The sequence below is a fragment of the Amia ocellicauda genome, chromosome 12 (assembly GCF_036373705.1).
Source record: "Amia ocellicauda isolate fAmiCal2 chromosome 12, fAmiCal2.hap1, whole genome shotgun sequence".
Lineage (NCBI taxonomy): Eukaryota > Metazoa > Chordata > Actinopteri > Amiiformes > Amiidae > Amia > Amia ocellicauda.
This window is the reverse complement of record NC_089861.1, coordinates 3,627,319-3,647,834: the sequence shown is the minus strand read 5'-3', so window position 1 is coordinate 3,647,834 and position 20,516 is coordinate 3,627,319. Positions and strand designations below refer to the sequence as shown.

The following is a 20,516-nucleotide window of genomic DNA, read 5'->3' as shown; positions in this document are numbered from 1 at the left end:
ATAGTGCTAAACACAAAATAAGTGTGTTGGGAGATAGATGTGGGTTTTGGACAGTGCAAATTTGGTTCAAAATGGGAAATTATAGATGGTAATGCTTATACTGAGTACATGTGCATCACAGGGTTTAGGTTTTGCAGAATAAAAATTGAATTATGCAATCCATAATTCATGATGAAGTTCCTGTTTGATTTCACCCTGCGCCTCCTCCATTAATGCTGCTTAGTGTGGCAGAACTAGAAACCGACCGAGGGCCAGAAAAGCCGGTCTCATTACAATATTAAAATGTTCTCATATGTATAAGTTAGATATAAAACAGGAAACAGGTTTGACAGCTCCACACAAATCCACAGTATCTACATTGGGAAGTAGAGTTGATTTAGTAAACACAAGAAGTATGAGGCTGCTGACAACCGAGTGCTATGCTAAAATAGTTTGTGGTTGTGATAACTCATAATTAAGATTGTTTAAAAATGGTCCCTATACTAGAAACCATATTACATATGCTAGAGATGCCTTGTTGAGACACAGATAGCTTTAAAGATCTACACAACATCTTGAACAGACAGATGTTGAGGTGCACAATGCTGAAGTGATGGTTGATTCAGTGGGGAAACAAGCTAAAATATTATGCGACAATGACAAAGGTGGGGAACAATTGCCACCATCACGTGAGCACACCACCCCTATTTTATTTCAGTGAGGAGGGGATCTCACTATTCCCCCCTCTCCCCACACAGGCTTTAGGAAGATCCAAATGCACACACCACAGTCAAAATTCAGAGTTACACAAGTTTATTACAATGGGTGCCAGGTGGGGCATGAAGTCCACCGGGCTAGAGGCCCCATTACTAACAAAAATTAAAACCGCCTTTAATAGTAGGTGATTGCGCTAGCAATCTTAAAAACACTAGAACTAATGCTAAAAGAATCCCCACTAAAACTATACTTAAAACTAAGCCTGTCTTGGCCCCACTAACAAAGTCCCAGAATTATGGTGCAAATGTGCAGAAAGAAGTCTTAGTCACAAATGTCCATTCAGGTTCATAGCAGGTGGATCTCCACAGTGTCAGCCTCTGGACCAGGCTCTGCAGTGCCACCACTCCTGGGAAGGGAGAGAGAAACAAGGAAAGGGAATTCAGGAGGGACACATCATTGAGGCCGGGTAAGTGACACTACACACTGGGAGAATAACCTCTGTATTCACATCCCTCTGCCATCCTTTTCCCCAGCAGGTCTCTCTCCACAGGTGCACGGCTTTCCGGGTCGGGCCCAGCTGACCACGGGGGGAAACGCACAGTCTCTACCAGCCCTGTCAGAGCAGTAGAAATAGTACAAAATCAGTCCAGTATCTATACCCAGAGTAACCATTTCTTTTTCTCCTCAGGATTCCACACTCATGTTATGCAGAGGCAGCCAGGAAGGGTGCGCAGCAATCATCAACCAAAACTCTCCTGCCCCATCCTGCCCCATCCTGCCCCACACATGCCTCCTTACTGTGTGCTGCCCTCCTCTTTTAAAGCATGTTCTGCTCATTAGGGTTCAGGAGATAGATGAAAACAAGTGCGCTAGTTGAAGGAGTGGGGGACACCGCCCAATCAGATGGGTGTGTCCTTAATTAGTGCCTGGAGCTGGTGAAGAATGCTGCCTTGAAGTGAAAATATAATTAAGTGAAGAAACAAAAGCAAATTAAAAGTGAACATTAACAGAAAAAACACAAGTAAAAATATAACAAAAGTAATGGAACAAGTGAAAATATAAACCCACAACACACCATAATAAAAGAAACATAATAAACACACCAATTATTAGGCAACATCAATCACCCCTCCCAGCAGCTCTTGTAACAATTATAATTAAGCATTTCCCATTAGCATCAATCCTTTTATTGATAGTTTAATTTAAAAAGTGATGTGTTGTCATGTTGGTTGTCAAATTAATACAATGAATAGCATAAAAGCAATGAAGCAAACAATATCCTCAGCCCCTATTGCACAACGTTCCAGTGCTCTTCTCTTCAGATTGGCAGGACAGGAGGGATCTGTAATTCACAAAGCTAAGATTCAACAGAAATGAACTTGAATGTACTTCAGAATGGGAAAATAATAGATATTGACAGACCTTTGTATTCTATAAACAACAACAGTAATTACTGAACAGGAAAGTGACAACTAAAAGCTGACCTTTGTATTCTGTGCAAAGCAACAAAATGTATGTATTATGTAGATAGTAACTGGATACTGACCCTTATGACCTGAGGTGGGATAAAAACAATCTGAGATGCAATGTAAAAGCTCCAGGGAATTCCACGTGGCCACTGCACTTTCTACAAGAGAGTTTAAATATTTGAATATAAACAATATGTATGTATCTTTATGCTAAAGTTAAGATTCTGTGTTTCATGCTGTGTAAAACCTGTTGCACTTGTTTTGCTAAGATGGTTGACCAAGAATTCACTTCTTATGAAATGAAGGAAACCGCTAGGATCATGTATTAAGAGATACAGATGAATGTACAAGTCTGAGGTATAATATAAGCTAGATGGGTCCAAAGGGGGGGATGTTGACACCAACGTCAGGCCTCAGACTTGTCGCTGTGCAAAATGTTATATAACATGGTGTATGCGCAGTTTGTGATGTTTGTGCAGCTAACCTTCTGGGAATTAGAGATAAGAATATAAGCTGCTAAAACCACATCCTTATTGTTCTGCCTTGTTTACTTGTTTTTTAACTTTGTACGAATCTTCCACTGTGTATGAATTAGGAAACCAAAACACACAATCCATATGAGGAAATGTACTAACTCACAAGTTCTGTCTATAAAAACGCAGGAGGATGAGAGACTTGCAGTGTAGGTGTGGACATGTCACCCACGGGACATTGAAATAATGTGTTTGCCTATTTTTGTATTTTCTTTTTGCTGTGTATTTTTTCACTTATTCACTTTAAATCTTTCTTATATTATCACATTTATTCTTATTAAAATCACGTTTGTTTACTTTGCTTTTCCCCCCTCACTTTACAGATACGCACGAGTTTTATTTATGATTGATTGATTTAAAAATGCACATGGACAATCAAGCATTCGCCAGGTTATAGAGAGTCAATAATTGACAATGAGGAACACCTGTTAGGCTGGAGGTAAAAAGCTCTCAGGTGTTGAGCTGAGAGGGATTGCAGAGCGAGATCAGGGAAGAAAATGCAGAGCCAAAGGCAAAAGAGGACTTGATAGACAAGTAAAAGAAAGGGCTAAGAGAGACCCAGAGGACAGTATCCAGGGAATGGACAACGTACAGGTTTTTAGAACTACAGTAGTGTTTTACCGTTTTTTTTTTATTCCTTTTGCCTTTGTGAATCTATTTTGTGGGCTAGAAAGGAAGATTTATTGAAGATTTTTCAGTATTTGTAGCCACAAATGGACTGTTAATAAAATAAAGGCACTGGGTTTTTATTCACCTTTTTAACATAAAAGCTTTTTATCCCATTTTAACTTGGCCATTTTTGTTTTCTTGGACTGTACATGAACATTGTGGTTTCCTTGGTTTACCAACCACAGACTAGAGCAGAAGCTGGATTTGATTGTACCTGCCCCTCTTTACTTTGTGTTAGGACACGTGGACTATTGCCTGCTCGATTCCAGCTCCTGGTTCTGCCTGAAGAGACCAACAGTTCCTGCAGGAACTTTAATTTTTTGGTTTTAACCTTTGTATTGTCTTTTAACTTGGAGGAAGTCTGCCTGATTGTATGTATTATAGAGATCCTTGTAATAAATTTAACTGTAAAATGGTCTCATGTTATCCGTGGTGTGCTCCTGGCTTATGAACCCCCATTTTAAAGAAGCTAAATCAAATAGAGAACTTAGAGGTAGTCTATGTAAACTGGACATATTTGGGGAATTGACAATCTCTCTGCAGTCCCTAGTGCCTGTAGATAATCATTAGGTGACGTAGTTGTGCTCGTATAATAGTTTGACGTCCTAGTGGAGTAACTTCCACTCTGTGACGGACACCCAGAGGGCAGAATTGTTTGAAAAAATGTCTAAGATCACCATTCCCAATCTTTTCAACTTTGCGGCCCACTTGTACATCTCAACAAGTTTAGTGCCCCCCCCTCCCGATCTGACATCCCTTCAATCCATTCAGACATATGACTAACAGTTCCTTGTAACGGTGACATTTGAGTGATCAAAGGAGAGGAAGTGTCCAAACTACAAAAATGTCTATAGCTCCTTAACTTAAATAGCACGGCTGTAGCCCATTTAGCTAATGAATGCTCAGACTTTCCACATATTCTGTGCAGAAAGACTACAGTCTGCATGTCACACCCCGTATAATAACACACCGACAGAGTGATGCTTTGTAATGCACTTTTTGTATTAAAAAAATAAGAAAGTTTACTTTCCATGGTGCAATATATATTTTTAATTTTCTTTAAACCTGAGTATTTGAAACCTGTTCATATTCAATTTTATGTTTCCTGCCTCATGTCCAGTGTCTGCTAGGTTTAGCTGCAGCTCACAGCCAGTAAAAGAATAAAGTGATTACACAAATGAATGGATGTTCAATTAAATAAATAGCAATAGTTTTAAGAATATATTTGTTGTGTTATTTTTTTGATAAGTGATAACCAACCCCATATCATACCCTGTGACAGGGCTGGATGTCACAAGTGCGCACTGTCGATTTAAACATTTATAAATTCATGCTGAAGTGAAGAGTGAAGATCTAAATAAATGTCCTTTTGTACAAAATATATTATTCTTTCATGTGGATTTGAAAATATGATGTACGTGGCCAGAGAAATATAAGATTGAGAAAAAAGTGTGACAACCACCCCTGGTCTTCCCTATACAGTATAGGTTTCTCTCCTCATCAGAATGATTGATTTATGAAAATTCAATACAGTGAATGTTACAGTGATATTATTTTATTACCTTACTATTAAGCAAAACCAAAAAATGCTTTTAGGAAGAAAAACCTCTGGAGCGTCTGAAAAAAGCATTCAAACTCAATGAGATTCTATCCTTCATGTTTTCTACTCTGGACGCACGTGAAAGATAGACTCGTGCCCAGCGAGATCACAGTCCTCTAGGCCGCATTGTCTGCCAGTGTTTGGAAAAGAATTACACCACAGTTCGTCCATGATTTTGCGAGTGGCAACTCACAAATGTGCAAATTGTAACTCACAAATATGTGTTTTATACTCGTAATTTTCAGATTTGTATTTGTGATTTGTACCTGCATTTACAAGTACAAATCATTTTTACGCATATTAATCTTTTTGTGCCGGTCTGTGCCATTTTACTCCTGTATTCCATTCCACTCTGTTCCTCAGTGTGTGGAAAGTGTTCATGCACGAATTTCTGAGCAGATGTGACATTCATGGTGACTACTTCTTTAAAAAAAACTATGATAAATAATCAGAACATATAAAATAAAGCTATTTCATATTTCATGTTTTTATCTATTGAGAATGTGTATTACATTTTGCCAGATAATTTCTTTTGTAAAGTGTTCTTTCCCAATAGAGTTTTCCTTCCCCTTTCGTACGCTGGGCGTTGTCAATAGAAAAAAAGTAATGCCCCCCTACCCTAAAAGTCCCTAAAATAACAGACTCAATGAACTCAATACAGCCAGTAGTGCAGACGACCCGAGAGAGAAACAGCACGCATCCACACAAACACACAAACAGGTAAGAATATCCCTGTTAAAGAGGTTCCAGTGCTGTCCACAATTGTAAAGTTAAAATTAAATAAACTCACCATGCATTAGATCTGATGTTGGTAAATTAAATAATTAATTTAAAATTACATTTTAAGTGACAATAATAGCTGACAATATTGAAAAAGATGGAAGACATATTATCAGGTAAAACTAAGCACTAAAGCAACCCAAATCTGTTCTAGCAAAGCTTTCTGAAGACACTGCTGAAGCCTCACAGGACTGTGGGTGACTATGTTGTCTCAAGTGAACCCACATACAGTCCTGTTACTGTAGTTATGACTTCACATCTTGTCCTCAATTATTAGCTCACAAATCTAGGATGTAGGACTTATATTAACTTCATATTTTCTTATGCATTTATGTCATTTTGAACTTAACGTAATTTGTACTATGTCTTGATCTGCAACTGTAGACTGTACTGCACATTTTATAAAAGCCTCGGATAAGGGCGTCTGCCAATAAATAAATACATATATACAAACATATATACATAAAAATAATAAAAGTTAAGCAGTGAGTGCTTTAAAGTGTTGTCAGAACCTGGGTCCACTAAGGGCTCAGTGCTGCTCTCACCTGACAATTCTGCGTTCACAGAATCATCATTTGCATGTGAAAAATGACATTTCTGTAATGTTGTTCATAATGAATACAGGACACTTTCATTGGACAAAATAAGATATGGTCTGCCTCTTGTGTCAAAACTCCTCATTGATTAATTTCTCACCTCATTAACAACTATCAGTATGATGCTGTGCCAAATAAATGAATATATATATATATATATACCCTTATAGCAAATTAGAGCAGGCTTCACTATTTTAACCAATGAAAATCCAATCTGAACAGAAGTATTCATCCAATAGTCTTCAGCTCCTTATGGAAGGTATTTCTCCAGCACATGGTCACTCCTCAAGAGTCAAGAGTCAGGGAGCTCTGTGATCAACCATCACTTACCAATCAGACATTATTAGTCTTGTGTTTTGTCTGATACTTATTACATTTTATTTTCTGCCAAAGATGGTTTACTCACTAGGGACATCTGTTTTTGGATTTGTAATATAATTTATATATGATTGTATATAATTATTTGCTATTCATAAATATGTTATTTTATAATTATTTTTGGCACAGCTCTATTATTATTATTATTATTATTATTATTATTATTATTATTATTATTATTATTATTATTAATGTTATTATTATATACATTGGCTTTCTTGCTGCCCATTTTGTAAGCCACACCCAATAACCTCCCCATTCACAGCTGGGGATATTTCAACAGGTAATGGGAAATCCAGTGCTGCGGTTCTTTATTTTGTGTTTAATCCAGCCTCTAGTTCATCACTGTCTCTTCTGTCTTTGGTTCTGTAGTCATGGAGGCCAAACCAATAGAAATGAGTGCCCTGGGCCGACCCCTGTACCCAGGCATGCTGTATGGCTGCCGCGACGACTCCTTCATCCCAGGTACTGAACCTATGATATTAACTATATCATATGCTATAGTGAAAACTTGAACACGTTACAATGCATTATTATTAGTAAAATTATGATGACAATGATTATGATTATTATTAATCATTATCATCAATCATAATCAGAAATAATCATAATAATCATAATCATAGTAATCTTCATAATAATAATAATAATAATAATAATAATAATAATAATAATAATAATAATAATAATAATACTAGCAAATGCCTCAGCAACCGCCCTTACCCAGGAAAACGTATGGTTCTCACAGGAAACATTTTCAAAGCTTTACAAAGGGAAGTAAATAACAATCAGTACACAATGCAATAAGCATACTTACTATTATAAATGAGCCAGCAAGTACAGTCTGTCGGGTGTGCCTTGAGAAGACGCTGGAAGGAGGTCAGGGACTGTGTGGTTCTGACCTCAGCTGGAAGGTCGTTCCACCACGGCGGGGTGAGGGTGGGAAAGGAGTGGTAGATTCCAGGGCAACTGAAATTGAGAGATCAGAAGAGGCTGAAGGGGAGGGTTATATACATAGGGTTAATAAAATGAACAGAAGACAGGGAACATATTTTAAAATATATGATATACACTACAATTAAAGAAGTGCCCTTACATTTTATACTATTAGTTTTCCCCCAAACATTACCAACTAACGCCTTCACTGCCTGGTCATATATCCTAGCTCCCTCCCCTAGAACAAACCAATGTAACAAAAATCAATGTATCAAAATCAAGAAGAAAATACAATTCTAAAATCCATTTCATCAACACAATCAATACATAAGAAATACATTTAGTGACAGTATCAATATATAAAAAAAATATCAGTTAAACTACCAATACAAATAATTCAGTTATTTTCTACAACTCCATCCAGATCTAAGATGAGTCAGTCCTTTCCTTGCAGGAAAACAGGTTTCCTCTAATACCAACATTAAAGTCTTAAACAAGATGGCCTCTATAATCTCCCAGCATCGCCAAACCAGCTCCAACACCTTTGTTCAATCCAAACCAAATAATTAAATGGGTCTACTCCATCACAGTGCATTAGCAAGGCAGGTGTATTAAAACAAGAATATATTGGAGCAGAGGCCAAAAACTGTCCCTGTGTCAACTGACAGCCTCATTGGGTTATTAATTCTGAGGCACCAAATGCAAAACAATGCATATTTTTTACACGTGTATTTTTTCAGTGTGATGATGCGGTTAATGCACTCATCACAAATGCGATGGGGAAAATTAAACAGTTTATTGTTGATTTATTTATTTATGTATTTATTTATTATATATCTAATTCATATCTGTTTTCATTGCTCCACGGAGGCACTCCATTTATTCTTGAAGTTGAGCAGAGGGAGAGCGAGGATTGCAGTTCAAGGGAAATGTAACCACATGGTGAAATGTTATTGAATGTCCTGTTCTTCCTTGTTTGTAATACAATGTTAATATCACGGTGTATTTGTCTAATGCTGGCAAATGTATGCATTTGTTTTTGTATTTGATGTAAGCATTGTGCAGCATCTTATGAGTGTGTGTGAGTCAGTGCTTGTCATGGTAGCTGCGTGACATCATGCTTCAGGACAGGCAGTGGCGCGCTAAACACTCTTATAAAAAGTATAGGAAGGACACATTACCCACATAACATGAGACTAAGGTTCAGGGGCGGACTGACACCAAAAAAACGACCCTGGACTTTTACCCAGGAGGGCGACGGTTGGTGAATTCTGGGTCTCAATAAAGTGCGGGCCGGGGGGACGGGGACATGCTGGCGAAGTGGTGTTCTGGTTGCTGATGCAGTGCAGTCCAGGGGGGGCAGGGGTTGGCGATATGCGGTCCACTAGTCTACACGGGGTGACTGGCCTATATGGGAATCGACCGGCCCACCTAAATAAAAAAATTACCCAATGGCCAGTCCGCCTATGCTAAGTTTTTTTTTCTTTGTTATAATATGAATTAGATATACTGTGATTTGGAATAAATATGCAATCTTGGTAAATTAATTCTGATAACTTTATTCAAGGTGTTTGTTTGCATTTTTATTTATGGACAGAAAATGTATTTGTTTGTTATTTTGACTACCCCCTTTTTGGTCTGGCTTTTTGGTGAACCAAAAGTGGGAGGACTTGCTTGCACCAACTTTATAAAGTTGGAGGGAATAATTTAAAATATATTGAGGAATTTGTTGCAAAGACAGCAAATGCCGCTGTAAAACAGCAATGGCTCAATGTAGTACCTTTAGTGTTAACTGCTGGTGAAACATGCAAAATGAGAACTGAGGGATTGCTGACACTGGTACTACACACCCCCCTCCCTTAGGTGTCACCCTGTGGGATATAGAAGCTGTTCGCAAACACCTGGATGTACATCCAAAACCCAACACGGAGATCAACATCACAGCGTCCGACTCCCTCCATGAGAAGTCCAGTCTGTTGGATGTGAGCGCTTCCCTGAAGGCCAGCTTCCTGGGGGGGCTGGTGGAGGTGGGAGGGTCGGCCAGGTATCTGAATGACACTGTTACCTCCACACAACAGTGCAGGGTCACCATGCAGTACAAGCAGACCACAGAGTTTAAGCAGCTGACCATGACTGAGCTGGGCAACGTGACATATCCCGAAGTATTTGAGAAGAAGACGGCCACTCATGTCATCACGGCTGTGCTGTACGGAGCCCAGGCCTTCTTGGTATTCGATCAGACAGCTTCTAAAAATGAAAGTAAGCAGGACATCCAGGGAAACCTACAAATGATGGTCAAGAAGATACCCTTATTCTCCATCGGATGCAAGGGAGCTCTGATAATGACAGAAGAAGACAAGAAGAAGGTGGAAAAGTTCAGCTGCAAGTTCTATGGTGATTTCCAACTGAAACAGAACCCCACCACTTATCTGGAAGCTGTCCAAGTGTACAGCAAACTCCCAGAGCTGCTGGGAGAGAAGGGGGAGAAGGCTGTGCCAGTGAGAGTGTGGCTGTATCCTCTGATTGACCTGGACTCCAATGCAGCTCGGCTGGTGCGAGAGATCAGTGTGAGTCTGGTGTCAGAGGCTGAGAAAGTGCTGGAGCAGCTTGCGGAGGCCTACGTGAGAAGCCACAGTTTGATCGGCAACAGCTTGGTCAGGCACTTTACAGATCTGAAAAACAAGCTGGAAGATTTCCAAGGCATGTTCGAGCCATACAAGGACATTTTCCAGAAAGCTCTGTCCAGAATCCTGCCGGCCATACGGGGGGGTGGAAAGGAGGAGCAGGCATTGGTTGACATCCTTCAGGTCCACCACAAGTCACCCTTGACCCACAAACAAATGGAGAAGTGGCTGGATGACAAAGATGATGAGATACAGGCATTGAGATCCTACACTTTTACAATGAAGAGCATCCATATTGTGTCAACTGCCGAGCTCCAAGGAGTCCTCTTTGATCCCCAAATAGACATTGTCTTCTGCTTTGCCTTCACCTCACTGAAGTACAAAGACCAATACCTCTCAACACTGACTCAGTACCTCCAGTCCGAGGAGTTCAGGAAACTGGAAACTTCAAGGTCAGTCCTGAACTACCTAAAAGAGGAGCCTCAGCCATGGTTCAAGTCACCTGAGCTCTCAGCCTCAATGAGAGTGAACCTTCAGCTGTTCACAGAATTTTCAAAGGCCAATATGGTTGAGGAGAGAACCAAGTTTGTCATTACTTCCCTCTCAGACCCCTCTAATCCGGGAGCATCCATCCGCTTGTATCGCCGCGGGAAACTAGAGGATCCCCGATTCAAGCCTGTATCAAAGCCGCCCCCACTTGACTTAACTGACATTCAGCGTGACCAAGTGACGCTGAAGCTGCTACCATCCCCGACTGGAAAGACTGAACGATACAGAGTGGAGCACAGAGCAGTGCAGACAGGGGATAAAACAGGCACAAAGCCAGAGGAGCAGCAGTGGACGGTCACTGATACACCTGACACACAAGAGACCTGGACTCTGTCAGGGCTAAAGCCAGCCACGCTCTACCAGGTCAGGTACAGAGTGATCAGTGCTGTTGGAGTGAGCAAGGAGAGTGACACCACTGAAATCACGACCAAACCCGACCACACACCCCCACAAGAGCTTTCAGTAAAAAGAGTAGGGCAGGGGAAAGTTGAAGTCACATGGAAGATGCCAGCTCCCCCTGAGCAAAGTGTGCTTTGGTACAGCATCGAATATAAAGATGAACGATGGAAGGACTGGGTGGCACTCCTGACAAAGCCCCAGCGGGGCATTTGCACAATAGAGGGACTGAAGTTCACCAACTCCTACAGATTCAGGCTGCGCTCTGTCTTCAGAGAGGCAGAAACCAGTACACCCTGCAAAGAGTCTAAGCTCCCACCTCTGGCAGGTAAGAAGACTATGTTTATAGGTAGAGCCTTTTAAGTGGAGAATTTAAGTCAAAAGCTGAATGGACTAAGACCCTAACACGATAGCTGTTGCTGGACTCACCCTGGGTCAAGACAAACTGTCATGCGGTTTGGCTGCAATGTACAGTTTGAAAATACAAATATTCCAAAATATAAATGTTGGCTGTATTAGCCCAGGTCCCAGTCATATGTTCATATAAGGACAAGTGTAGCTTTTTCTATATTCTAGTCAATGGAGCTAAATCCAGTCCCACTTGCTTAACCTCGGAAATGTCTAGTATGTTAAGCAATGCAACAGAATCCCATACGCAGAATGACAGTCTAGAACATTCTCTTACCAAGAGAATAAGCTGTGGTATATCCAGGGTTTTCTATTATCTCAATACTATTACATTAATCTAAATACTAATTCTAGAAATGTCCAATATTGAACACTACCAATATGCACATATATACCGCAACATCTACAGAATTTTAATTAACTGTAAAAAAAAAAAGTTTTCACAGAATAATTAGCTGTGAAGCAGAAATGCACAGAATGTGGTGAGATGAAAAGTATAAAGTCACATAATAACCATCACAAAAGCTCCAGTATTGCTGTTAATCTGTACATAACCGGTTTCAAAAGCTAGTAAACCAGCAAAAAGATTAAGCAAATTGAGTAATTGTTGATTTTAAATGTATTTAAGAAGTAATTGAATATTCAAGTATTCATTGATTTTAAGTTTTTCAATTGATTTCATTTTGTGTCTCTCACCTACAGAGCCAAAGACCAGGGATGATTTTCTGCTATGTAAGTCTCTCTCTCTCTCTCTCTCTCTCTCTCTCTCTCTCTCTCTCTCTCTCTCTCTCTCTCTCCCTCTCTCTCTCTCTCTCAGTGTATAGGGGCTTGATTAGTCTTTATTAGAATTGTGTGTCAGTAACATGTTTCAGGGACCTCACCCTACACCAAAGAAATTATTAAAGCCTGCGCATGAATGTATAAATCGATTTCCTCCTCATTCGGCTCTTAATGCCTGTGACTCTGTGAAGGATCCACTCTCACCTCTAACCAACTGGGCACAATGCGCATGTCCAACCCCACATCTCCACCACGTGATTTTTTGTGCAATGTGTCATATTTTTTCTGGTATATAATATATCAACTTTGGTATATGAATACTTTTTTCTACTATATGATTTCTTTGTTCTGTTATTTTTTAATTCAACTCATATTATGAAACTCACTTCAGTAAAGGAGTCAGTGAAATATAGAGCTCTGGAAAAAATTAGAAATCAGAAATCAATTTTAAGTGGTCTCTTAATTTTTTACAGAGCTGTATACACTACTGACAGGCCTGCTCTCCACACTTCCCCTGTTCACCACTTCAGGTCATCCTCATTACATGAATCAGTGGTCTTCAAACCGGTCCTGGAGTACCCCCTGCCCTGCTGGTGTTTGTTCCAACCTAGGTCTTAATTACTTAATTGAATGCTATATTTGCTTTGTTAGGTCAATTAAGGATTCAATTCAGCAATTAAGACCTCAGTTGGAACAAAAACCAGCAGGGCAGGGGGTACTCCAGGACTGGATTGAAGATCACTGACCTGAATACTTGCCAGTCTCCCTCTCTCAATAAGCAATCAACCAAATAACACTCCCCATCACCATGTGCAGCTGTCCCAATAACCCTCTGCACACATTGGTTCTCCCTCTCCCTACCAGCTTCACTGACTCCACTCTGTCCTGCATTTACACACATTTCCCTTTCAGTCACTGCTAAGTCTTGTCTTTTTCACAGAGTCCCTGACATATTACAAATACAATGTCATGCTAAAAGGAAAATGTATTATTTGGGTTTAGTAGGGTTATGATATGTTTATGAAGCAACGGCAACACTATTCAATTAAACATTTTATTTAACAGTTGGGAAAGATGCTTTTCCCTGAGAAGAGAAACGACAAGGATAATGTTGTGTATGCAGACACTCACAGACTACAGTTTAAATATATTTATTGTACTCTCCAAACAACTAGTTTTTTTAGTGAGTAGTTATTGTTAATTTAGATAATTTTACATTCTGCCATTTTCCTGTGACTGCTCAGCTGTGAGACAGAGAGGACAGACTTCAGTTTTCACAGCATAGCAAGCGAGCGATATGGAGCAACTCAGAACAAACACTCCAGCAGACACAGGTAGACAGACTGACGACAGAGACATAGACAGTTACTAAAAGAGACTGGCAGACACAAATGGAAAGACAGACACAATAAACAAACCTGACACACAGTTGCTGACACACGCAGAGGATGGTGAATTAAATAGAGATCTTCTCAGGCTTTGGCCTCCAGGTGAATTAGATTGAGAATAATCACCATGGTGTACTGTACAGGAGTGACAGGAAACCCATACTGTTTAAAATAATTAAAAGGCTTTGATTTAGGAAATTATTAGTTCAATTAAGAGTTCAATTAAGTAATTGAGAGCTCGGTTGGAACAAAAATCAGCAGGGTAGGGGGTACTACAGGACAGGTTTGGGAACCACTGGGTTAAATAAACTACAAATTTCCTGTCATATTTACTAGAACCACATGTGTGTGATAGGAATTACTGTAAGCTGTACCATAAAAATGACCATGGTATAACCTGAGAACGGTAGGAATGAATCCCATAATATTCACAGCATACTTTTTTGGTACATTTTCATCTTCTAACCCCTCTTTGCTTTGATCAGATTCCTGTCAGCTGACACTGGACCCCAACACAGTGCACATGTACCTCATTCTGTCAGAGGAGAACAGGAAGATGACAGATACCGAAAAGGATCAGCCCTATCCTGAACACCCAGAGAGATTTGACCACTGGAGACAAGCCCTGTGCAGAGAGAGTCTGTCTGGGAGTCGATGTTACTGGGAGGTGGAATGGAGTAACATGACATATACAGCAGTCACATATAAAGGAATTGGCAGGAAAGGACACGGTCATGACTGTGTTCTTGGAGGTAATGACCAATCCTGGATGATGGGCTGTGGTGGTTCCTCTTACCGTTATTGGTACAAGAATGTAAAAACTGAGATAACTGTCCCCTTCACCCGCAGAATAGGAGTGTATTTGGATCACAGTGCAGGGATTCTGTCGTTTTATAGCATCTCTGATACGCTGAAGTCAATGACCCTCCTGCACACAGTCAAGACCACGTTCACTGAGCCACTGTATCCTGCGCTTGGGGTGTATAAGGGTACTGTAACTCTGTGCAAGCTGGGGTAGAACAGAGAAAGAATACAAAATAAATAAAATGAAAGAGTGGGACACAAGGTTTTAATTTGTGGATTTATAACATAAGTCATGTTTGGGCTTTTAGTGTGTTCTTTAGTCTTGTTTCTGCATTTAGCTTTTTGGCATCAATTCACAAACAGTTTTGTCAAAATCATTTTTAATTACTAATAATAGTTTATGTATGTAATACGTAATGTAATCAGTTACATTTGCTACAAGTAGTACATGTAAACCATTACTGGGATTCGTTTGGGATTATTTTTGTGTTATAATAGAGCAGAAAAAACTATTTAAAATATGGTAGCTACTGCATTCCTTTATGTTTCACTATTGTGCATTGATTTAGACACTGGGACCTTACCATGACAGTGTTAATTAACCGAATATAATTTGTTTAATCATTCATCTTTACTGATCTTTAATCACTTTGTTCTGGAAGTTTGTGGAGGGGTTTTGCGATGACTTAAAAGGTCACTGAGTGAGATGTGTAAAAAGCCATTGTTCATTACTGATAATAATGTGTTGTGCAGGGTTCGGGCTGTGTATATCCAGGTATCAGGGTTGAAAGCTGCTGCCAAAATGCTCCGATTCAACAGAATGCCCAGCGAGAGTAAATTAAAGCAGCCTTTAGACAGACTAAAAGCAAAGCCTGGCCCTGGTTTGAGTGCTTACTACCACTGTGTTTGTGTCCTGACTGCACTCAGGCCACTACTCGGGCTCCCGATCAAAAGGGTCAGCAGAGGTTCCAGTCCGACAGGCAGGATTCGTACTCTGTGGTGGGGAGTCGTAGGATGGCCTTGTGGTCAGTATCCATTTATATATACTGTCCAACTCTATAAAAACACATAACCTAATTTAAGAGGAGACATCTGAACACATCTAGATCAGAATGGCTTTCATTAACTAATGGTTTTAAAATATGTAAAGGTTGTTTTAAAACAAAGGGATTTTTTTTCTATACTCTGCCATTTATAAATGTGTTATTTGAAGAGTGCATTACATGTTTATTAAATTAATTCAAACACTGTACAATGTACTGTCTATGGTATGTATATAGAAATGTTAGCACTTCAAAATATTATAATTTGTGTCCTGCAATTCATTAAAGATCTGAATCAAAATGTGATATTGATTAAAACTGGTTTGGTAACTGAAAATGTAATTCTATGGTGTGCCAGATTTAGGCTTCATGGGATTTACAAAACCTGGAGTTGGAAATGGAAAGCACTCCAGACAAAAAGCAGCCGTTATTATGTGACTTCTAGATGAGTTGTACACAGAACAGGAGCTCCAGGGTGGCCTGCACTCTGGTGTCATGCACAATCATTCACTGTCTGAAAGGAGGAGATTTCACTCACAGGTTAGACCAGCACATCCATACCAGTCACAAGAGAGAGCAGTGTCGCTAGATCATGTCTTTTAGAGCAGATTCAGTAAGTAATCCTAACAAATCTCGGCTCATTACTATTCATTTGTTGAACTTTAACTTGCACTTTCCCTCTCACACCTGCCTGGCTTCCCTCTCTGTTTTCCTGCACCCCGGGGTCCTAAACTCCAACACAAACCACAGTATTGGTTAATATGAGAGAAATGCGGGAGCTCTCTGGTAGAAGGCCTTTAATTATAGGAGTTTCCAGCAAGATACAGGTGAGCTGACAGCTCTGAGTACATGCTACAGTGGATCTCTTCCCAGTGAGGGAATACAACCATTGCTTTGCCAGAGACTGTAACTGTGACACTTGCAGCCAAATCTCCTTATTTATCTTCCATCTTCACATGATACAAATTGAAATGATGCTGATGAGGCAACCTCTTATAACTTCTAGTGAGAACCCATTGGTTAATGGAAGTGGGGGAGTTTCTAAGCTACACAGGAGAAGTTAACATCTAATGACAACAGAAACCAAGCTTAATAAACATTAATTCATTCTCGGGCTGCTTGTGGAAGAGAGAGAAAATAAAGCCGAAAGGGATCCACTGTTTAAAGAACCTGCACCTGATAAAGCATTTCATTGGGCTGCTTTTGAACTCTCACGCACTGTAAGTAGCATCTAGACTTATTTCATTTAGAGTGTTTTTCTTCTTCCTAATCTCAGATGCAGTTATAGCATTTAAACATACTAAATATACTTTCATTTTTATAAAGTATAATAAACAGATGTCCTTCAAATTCAGGGGTTGAAGAATGAAGATGTTTGCTTGGTTTCTTGTTCTCTACTCTGTCCACTTCTCATCTGCTGGTAAGGTAAGTATTCTGACCTTTGCTGTTTACTATTTGCTATGATGTATGCTTTTTTAAAAACCAAACCATAAGTGGGCAAACCTGATGGTATAAGTGCTTCATTGTTAAGCAACATAGAAACAGATTTTCCATGCAATACTAAATAATGCAGTTTTGTTTCAACACAATGTAGAAATAAACCTTCGCTGAAGCTCCAGTGGTCTAGTTTTATAATTTTAGTCCATGCAACTGCTGCCCCATTTGACCGCAAAGAGGGTCAATCAATGGAAACTCCATAACATACAGCTGAGCCATCGCTCACCCACTGTCAGAGCACACGTTATTCCTTCACAGCTTAAACGCAGGGTCTCATCGCCTCGCCTTTTTCTTTTTTTTTTTTCCTTCTTTAAAAAAAAATGTAGTATATATTTAAAAAAAACATTATAAGCCCACATACATGGAGGAGCTGAAGTCAGCATACATGCACTCTCTCTTGAGTTGCATCTCGCACAATGATGCCCAGCCAGTTACATTTATCCATGAGTACTGGGGCAGATATAAATGCATTCATGCATAGCTGCACTGCAAGAATGTATCGATCTCAACAGTAAAATTAAAAGCCACGGACTTTTAGGCAAATCTTAAAATCTTGCTTTGCACGACACCTTACTTACTTACTTACAGTCTCAGGTCGTGAACAGTTGTGAATGCCATTCTCAACCAAATAAGCCCAGTTTATTTAACCTCAAGTTTGTGGTACAAGTTGATAAGCCTCTACATTTTTGTCTGGGAGAAGATGGAAGAGATTGCCCCCTCATTATATGCATCATCGATAAATACCTCCCTTAATTACCAAAATAATGATTGTTGACACCAACCAAAGCCACGCATTGTGATCTTGAGGAATTAAATGGTCTGTGGTGAAAGAAGAACAGAGCACTACAGAAGCACGGATTCCATCTTGCAAGTACAGACTGCAGTGTTTGGTGTTTTAAAACCCTTTTTTCCAGAAGCATCTTTGCCAGGTGACAAGAATGTGTTCCTTCCACTTGTGGGGAGAGTTTGCGAACATGTTTATGAATCCCTGTTCATGCAGCAGCCTGACACATATTTACGTGCATTACAACCCATGGTCACAGCATATGCAGTGCAATGTAATCCATATTTATTATTATGAATATATTGTCCATCCATCCCTTTTCAATAACCACTACATCTAGTACAGGGTCGTGGAAAGATAGAGTCTAACCCCGTGGACACAAGGAGCCAGACAGAGTACACCCACTCCTAGCATTATGAATATTATCACAGTTATGATTACAGTGTGTGCCTCTTTAAACCACTCCCTTTATATGTGTGTTTCTCCTCTCTTGTCCCAAACTGGTGGAATGAGCAACTATTTGAACATGTTTGGGCATTTGAACTGCTGTCTTTCCATTCTTCCCTATGAGACATTTGTTAAGATTAACACCTCTAGAATACTCTAACCTTATACCTTAGTTGTATTTACTGTAATGTTTAGATCAATTATCTATAATAGTAATTTTGTTACACTTGTAATATTATTTATATGTAGCACATTGTATGTTAGTGAATGATAAACCATGCATGTCACCTTGGATAAAGGCATATTCTAAATAACAATTATAATAAGAATATGAATATTAAATATTAGTGAGGCTATGTTGGTATGCTTAGGATTTATTTTAAGATATCTGTATTTATATAATTAATTGTTACATTTTTGTTTCTCCAGAGGTAAGCTCTCTGTAGTATTGCCAAATGTAAAGTCACATTATTACTGGCATAGACCAAAACAAAAGCACATTAGTGCTTACTCTTTCCTAAAACATCTGGTAGAGTTCAAATGAGCCGTCGTGAGGATTTGGGGTTTGGGCGCTGTGGAAGAGGTGACGGTGTAGGTTTAAGCCTTAAACACATTCCTTAGCCCCCTCATTTTAACCTGTATTTCCCAGACTCCTGAATTAACATGCACCTTCAGGGTGTTTTCCAATACTCAACATAATAACTGAGAAAGACACAAAGCTTAGATAAACCCACATAGATCATGCAAAGCAAAGCGAAGTTTGGTTGAGAGACTGCTCAGATTTTTTTTAAACAATAGTATGGACATAATGTGGCCTATTTAACTAAAATAAAGTCTACTGAAGTCACAGAAAGCCCACCATTTAAAAAAGAGTAACATCTGTGTCAGTGGTATGGCTGTACAAAGCTTATTCATGTGTTGCAGATTGAAAAGTCAAAGATGGGATAGCTGTGCAGCAGTGTACAGAAGGTTAATTTAATATCTTCCTTCTCATTCTTTATATGACAGGATTCCACTCTAAGCATTAATCTAAAGTAATTACTGTGCATCTCTTTTTTGTTGCTTACAAAATTAAACTTGCATTTCTGCTGCTTTATATAATTACTGGCAGCAGAAGCTAAAAATATAACTATTCAACCATTTAGTGAATAACAGTAAGAACCAGTAAATACACTCACCTAAAGGATTATTAGGAACACCTGTTCAATTTCTCATTAATGCAATTATCTAACCAACCAATCACATGGCAGTTGCTTCAATGCATTTAGGGGTGTGGTCCTGGTCAAGACAATCTCCTGAACTCCAAACTGAATGTCTGAATGGGAAAGAAAGGTGATTTAAGCAATTTTGAGCGTGGCATGGTTGTTGGTGCCAGACGGGCCGGTCTGAGTATTTCACAATCTGCTCAGTTACTGGGATTTTCACGCACAACCATTTCTAGGGTTTACAAAGAATGGTGTGAAAAGGGAAAAACATCCAGTATGCGGCAGTCCTGTGGGCGAAAATGCCTTGTTGATGCTAGAGGTCAGAGGAGAATGGGCCGACTGATTCAAGCTGATAGAAGAGCAACTTTGACTGAAATAACCACTCGTTACAACCGAGGTATGCAGCAAAGCATTTGTGAAGCCACAACACGTACAACCTTGAGGCGGATGGGCTACAACAGCAGAAGACCCCACCGGGTACCACTCATCTCCACTACAAATAGGAAAAAGAGGCTACAATTTGCACAAGCTCACCAAAATTGGACAGTTGAAGACTGGAAAAATGTTGCCTGGTCTGATGAGTCTCGATTTCTGTTGAGACATTCAGATGGTAGAGTCAGAATTTGGCGTAAACAGAATGAGAACATGGATCCATCATGCCTTGTTACCACTGTGCAGGCTGGTGGTGGTGGTGTAATGGTGTGGGGGATGTTTTCTTGGCACACTTTAGGCCCCTTAGTGCCAATTGGGCATCGTTTAAATGCCACGGCCTACCTGAGCATTGTTTCTGACCATGTCCATCCCTTTATGACCACCATGTACCCATCCTCTGATGGCTACTTCCAGCAGGATAATGCACCATGTCACAAAGGTCGAATCATTTCAAATTGGTTTCTTGAACATGACAATGAGTTCACTGTACTAAACTGGCCCC

The 20,516-nt window shown here is 39.7% G+C and overlaps 1 protein-coding gene and 1 long non-coding RNA gene across 2 annotated transcripts; one reads left to right on the top strand and one right to left on the bottom strand.

Annotated features, from left to right (window-relative positions):
- Positions 1–333: 333 nt before the first annotated feature.
- Positions 334–1,473, bottom strand: LOC136763973 (uncharacterized). The gene is made up of 2 exons (XR_010821123.1): positions 1,193–1,473; positions 334–1,102 (listed from the first exon to the last, which is right to left on the bottom strand). It is a non-coding gene; the product is annotated as an uncharacterized LOC136763973 (long non-coding RNA).
- A 5,622-nt stretch (positions 1,474–7,095) lies between these two features.
- Positions 7,096–15,841, top strand: LOC136765056 (stonustoxin subunit beta-like). Its single transcript, XM_066719528.1, has 4 exons — positions 7,096–7,186; positions 9,521–11,554; positions 12,337–12,366; positions 14,288–15,841. Exons 1-4 carry the CDS (start codon positions 7,096–7,098, stop codon positions 14,818–14,820), a joined length of 2,688 nt encoding a protein of 895 aa, XP_066575625.1. The 3' UTR covers positions 14,821–15,841.
- The last annotated feature ends 4,675 nt before the right edge of the window (positions 15,842–20,516 follow it).

What these genes read in the sequence shown, in the direction of transcription:
- LOC136765056 (XM_066719528.1), top strand. Translation starts at nt 7,096, where the DNA reads ATGGAGGCCAAACCAATAGAAATGAGTGCCCTGGGCCGACCCCTGTAC. An exon ending in CGACGACTCCTTCATCCCAG is followed by an intron (nt 7,187 to 9,520) that starts GTACTGAACCTA and finishes CCCCTCCCTTAG; the next exon opens with GTGTCACCCTGTGGGATATA. An exon ending in TAAGCTCCCACCTCTGGCAG is followed by an intron (nt 11,555 to 12,336) that starts GTAAGAAGACTA and finishes TCTCACCTACAG; the next exon opens with AGCCAAAGACCAGGGATGAT.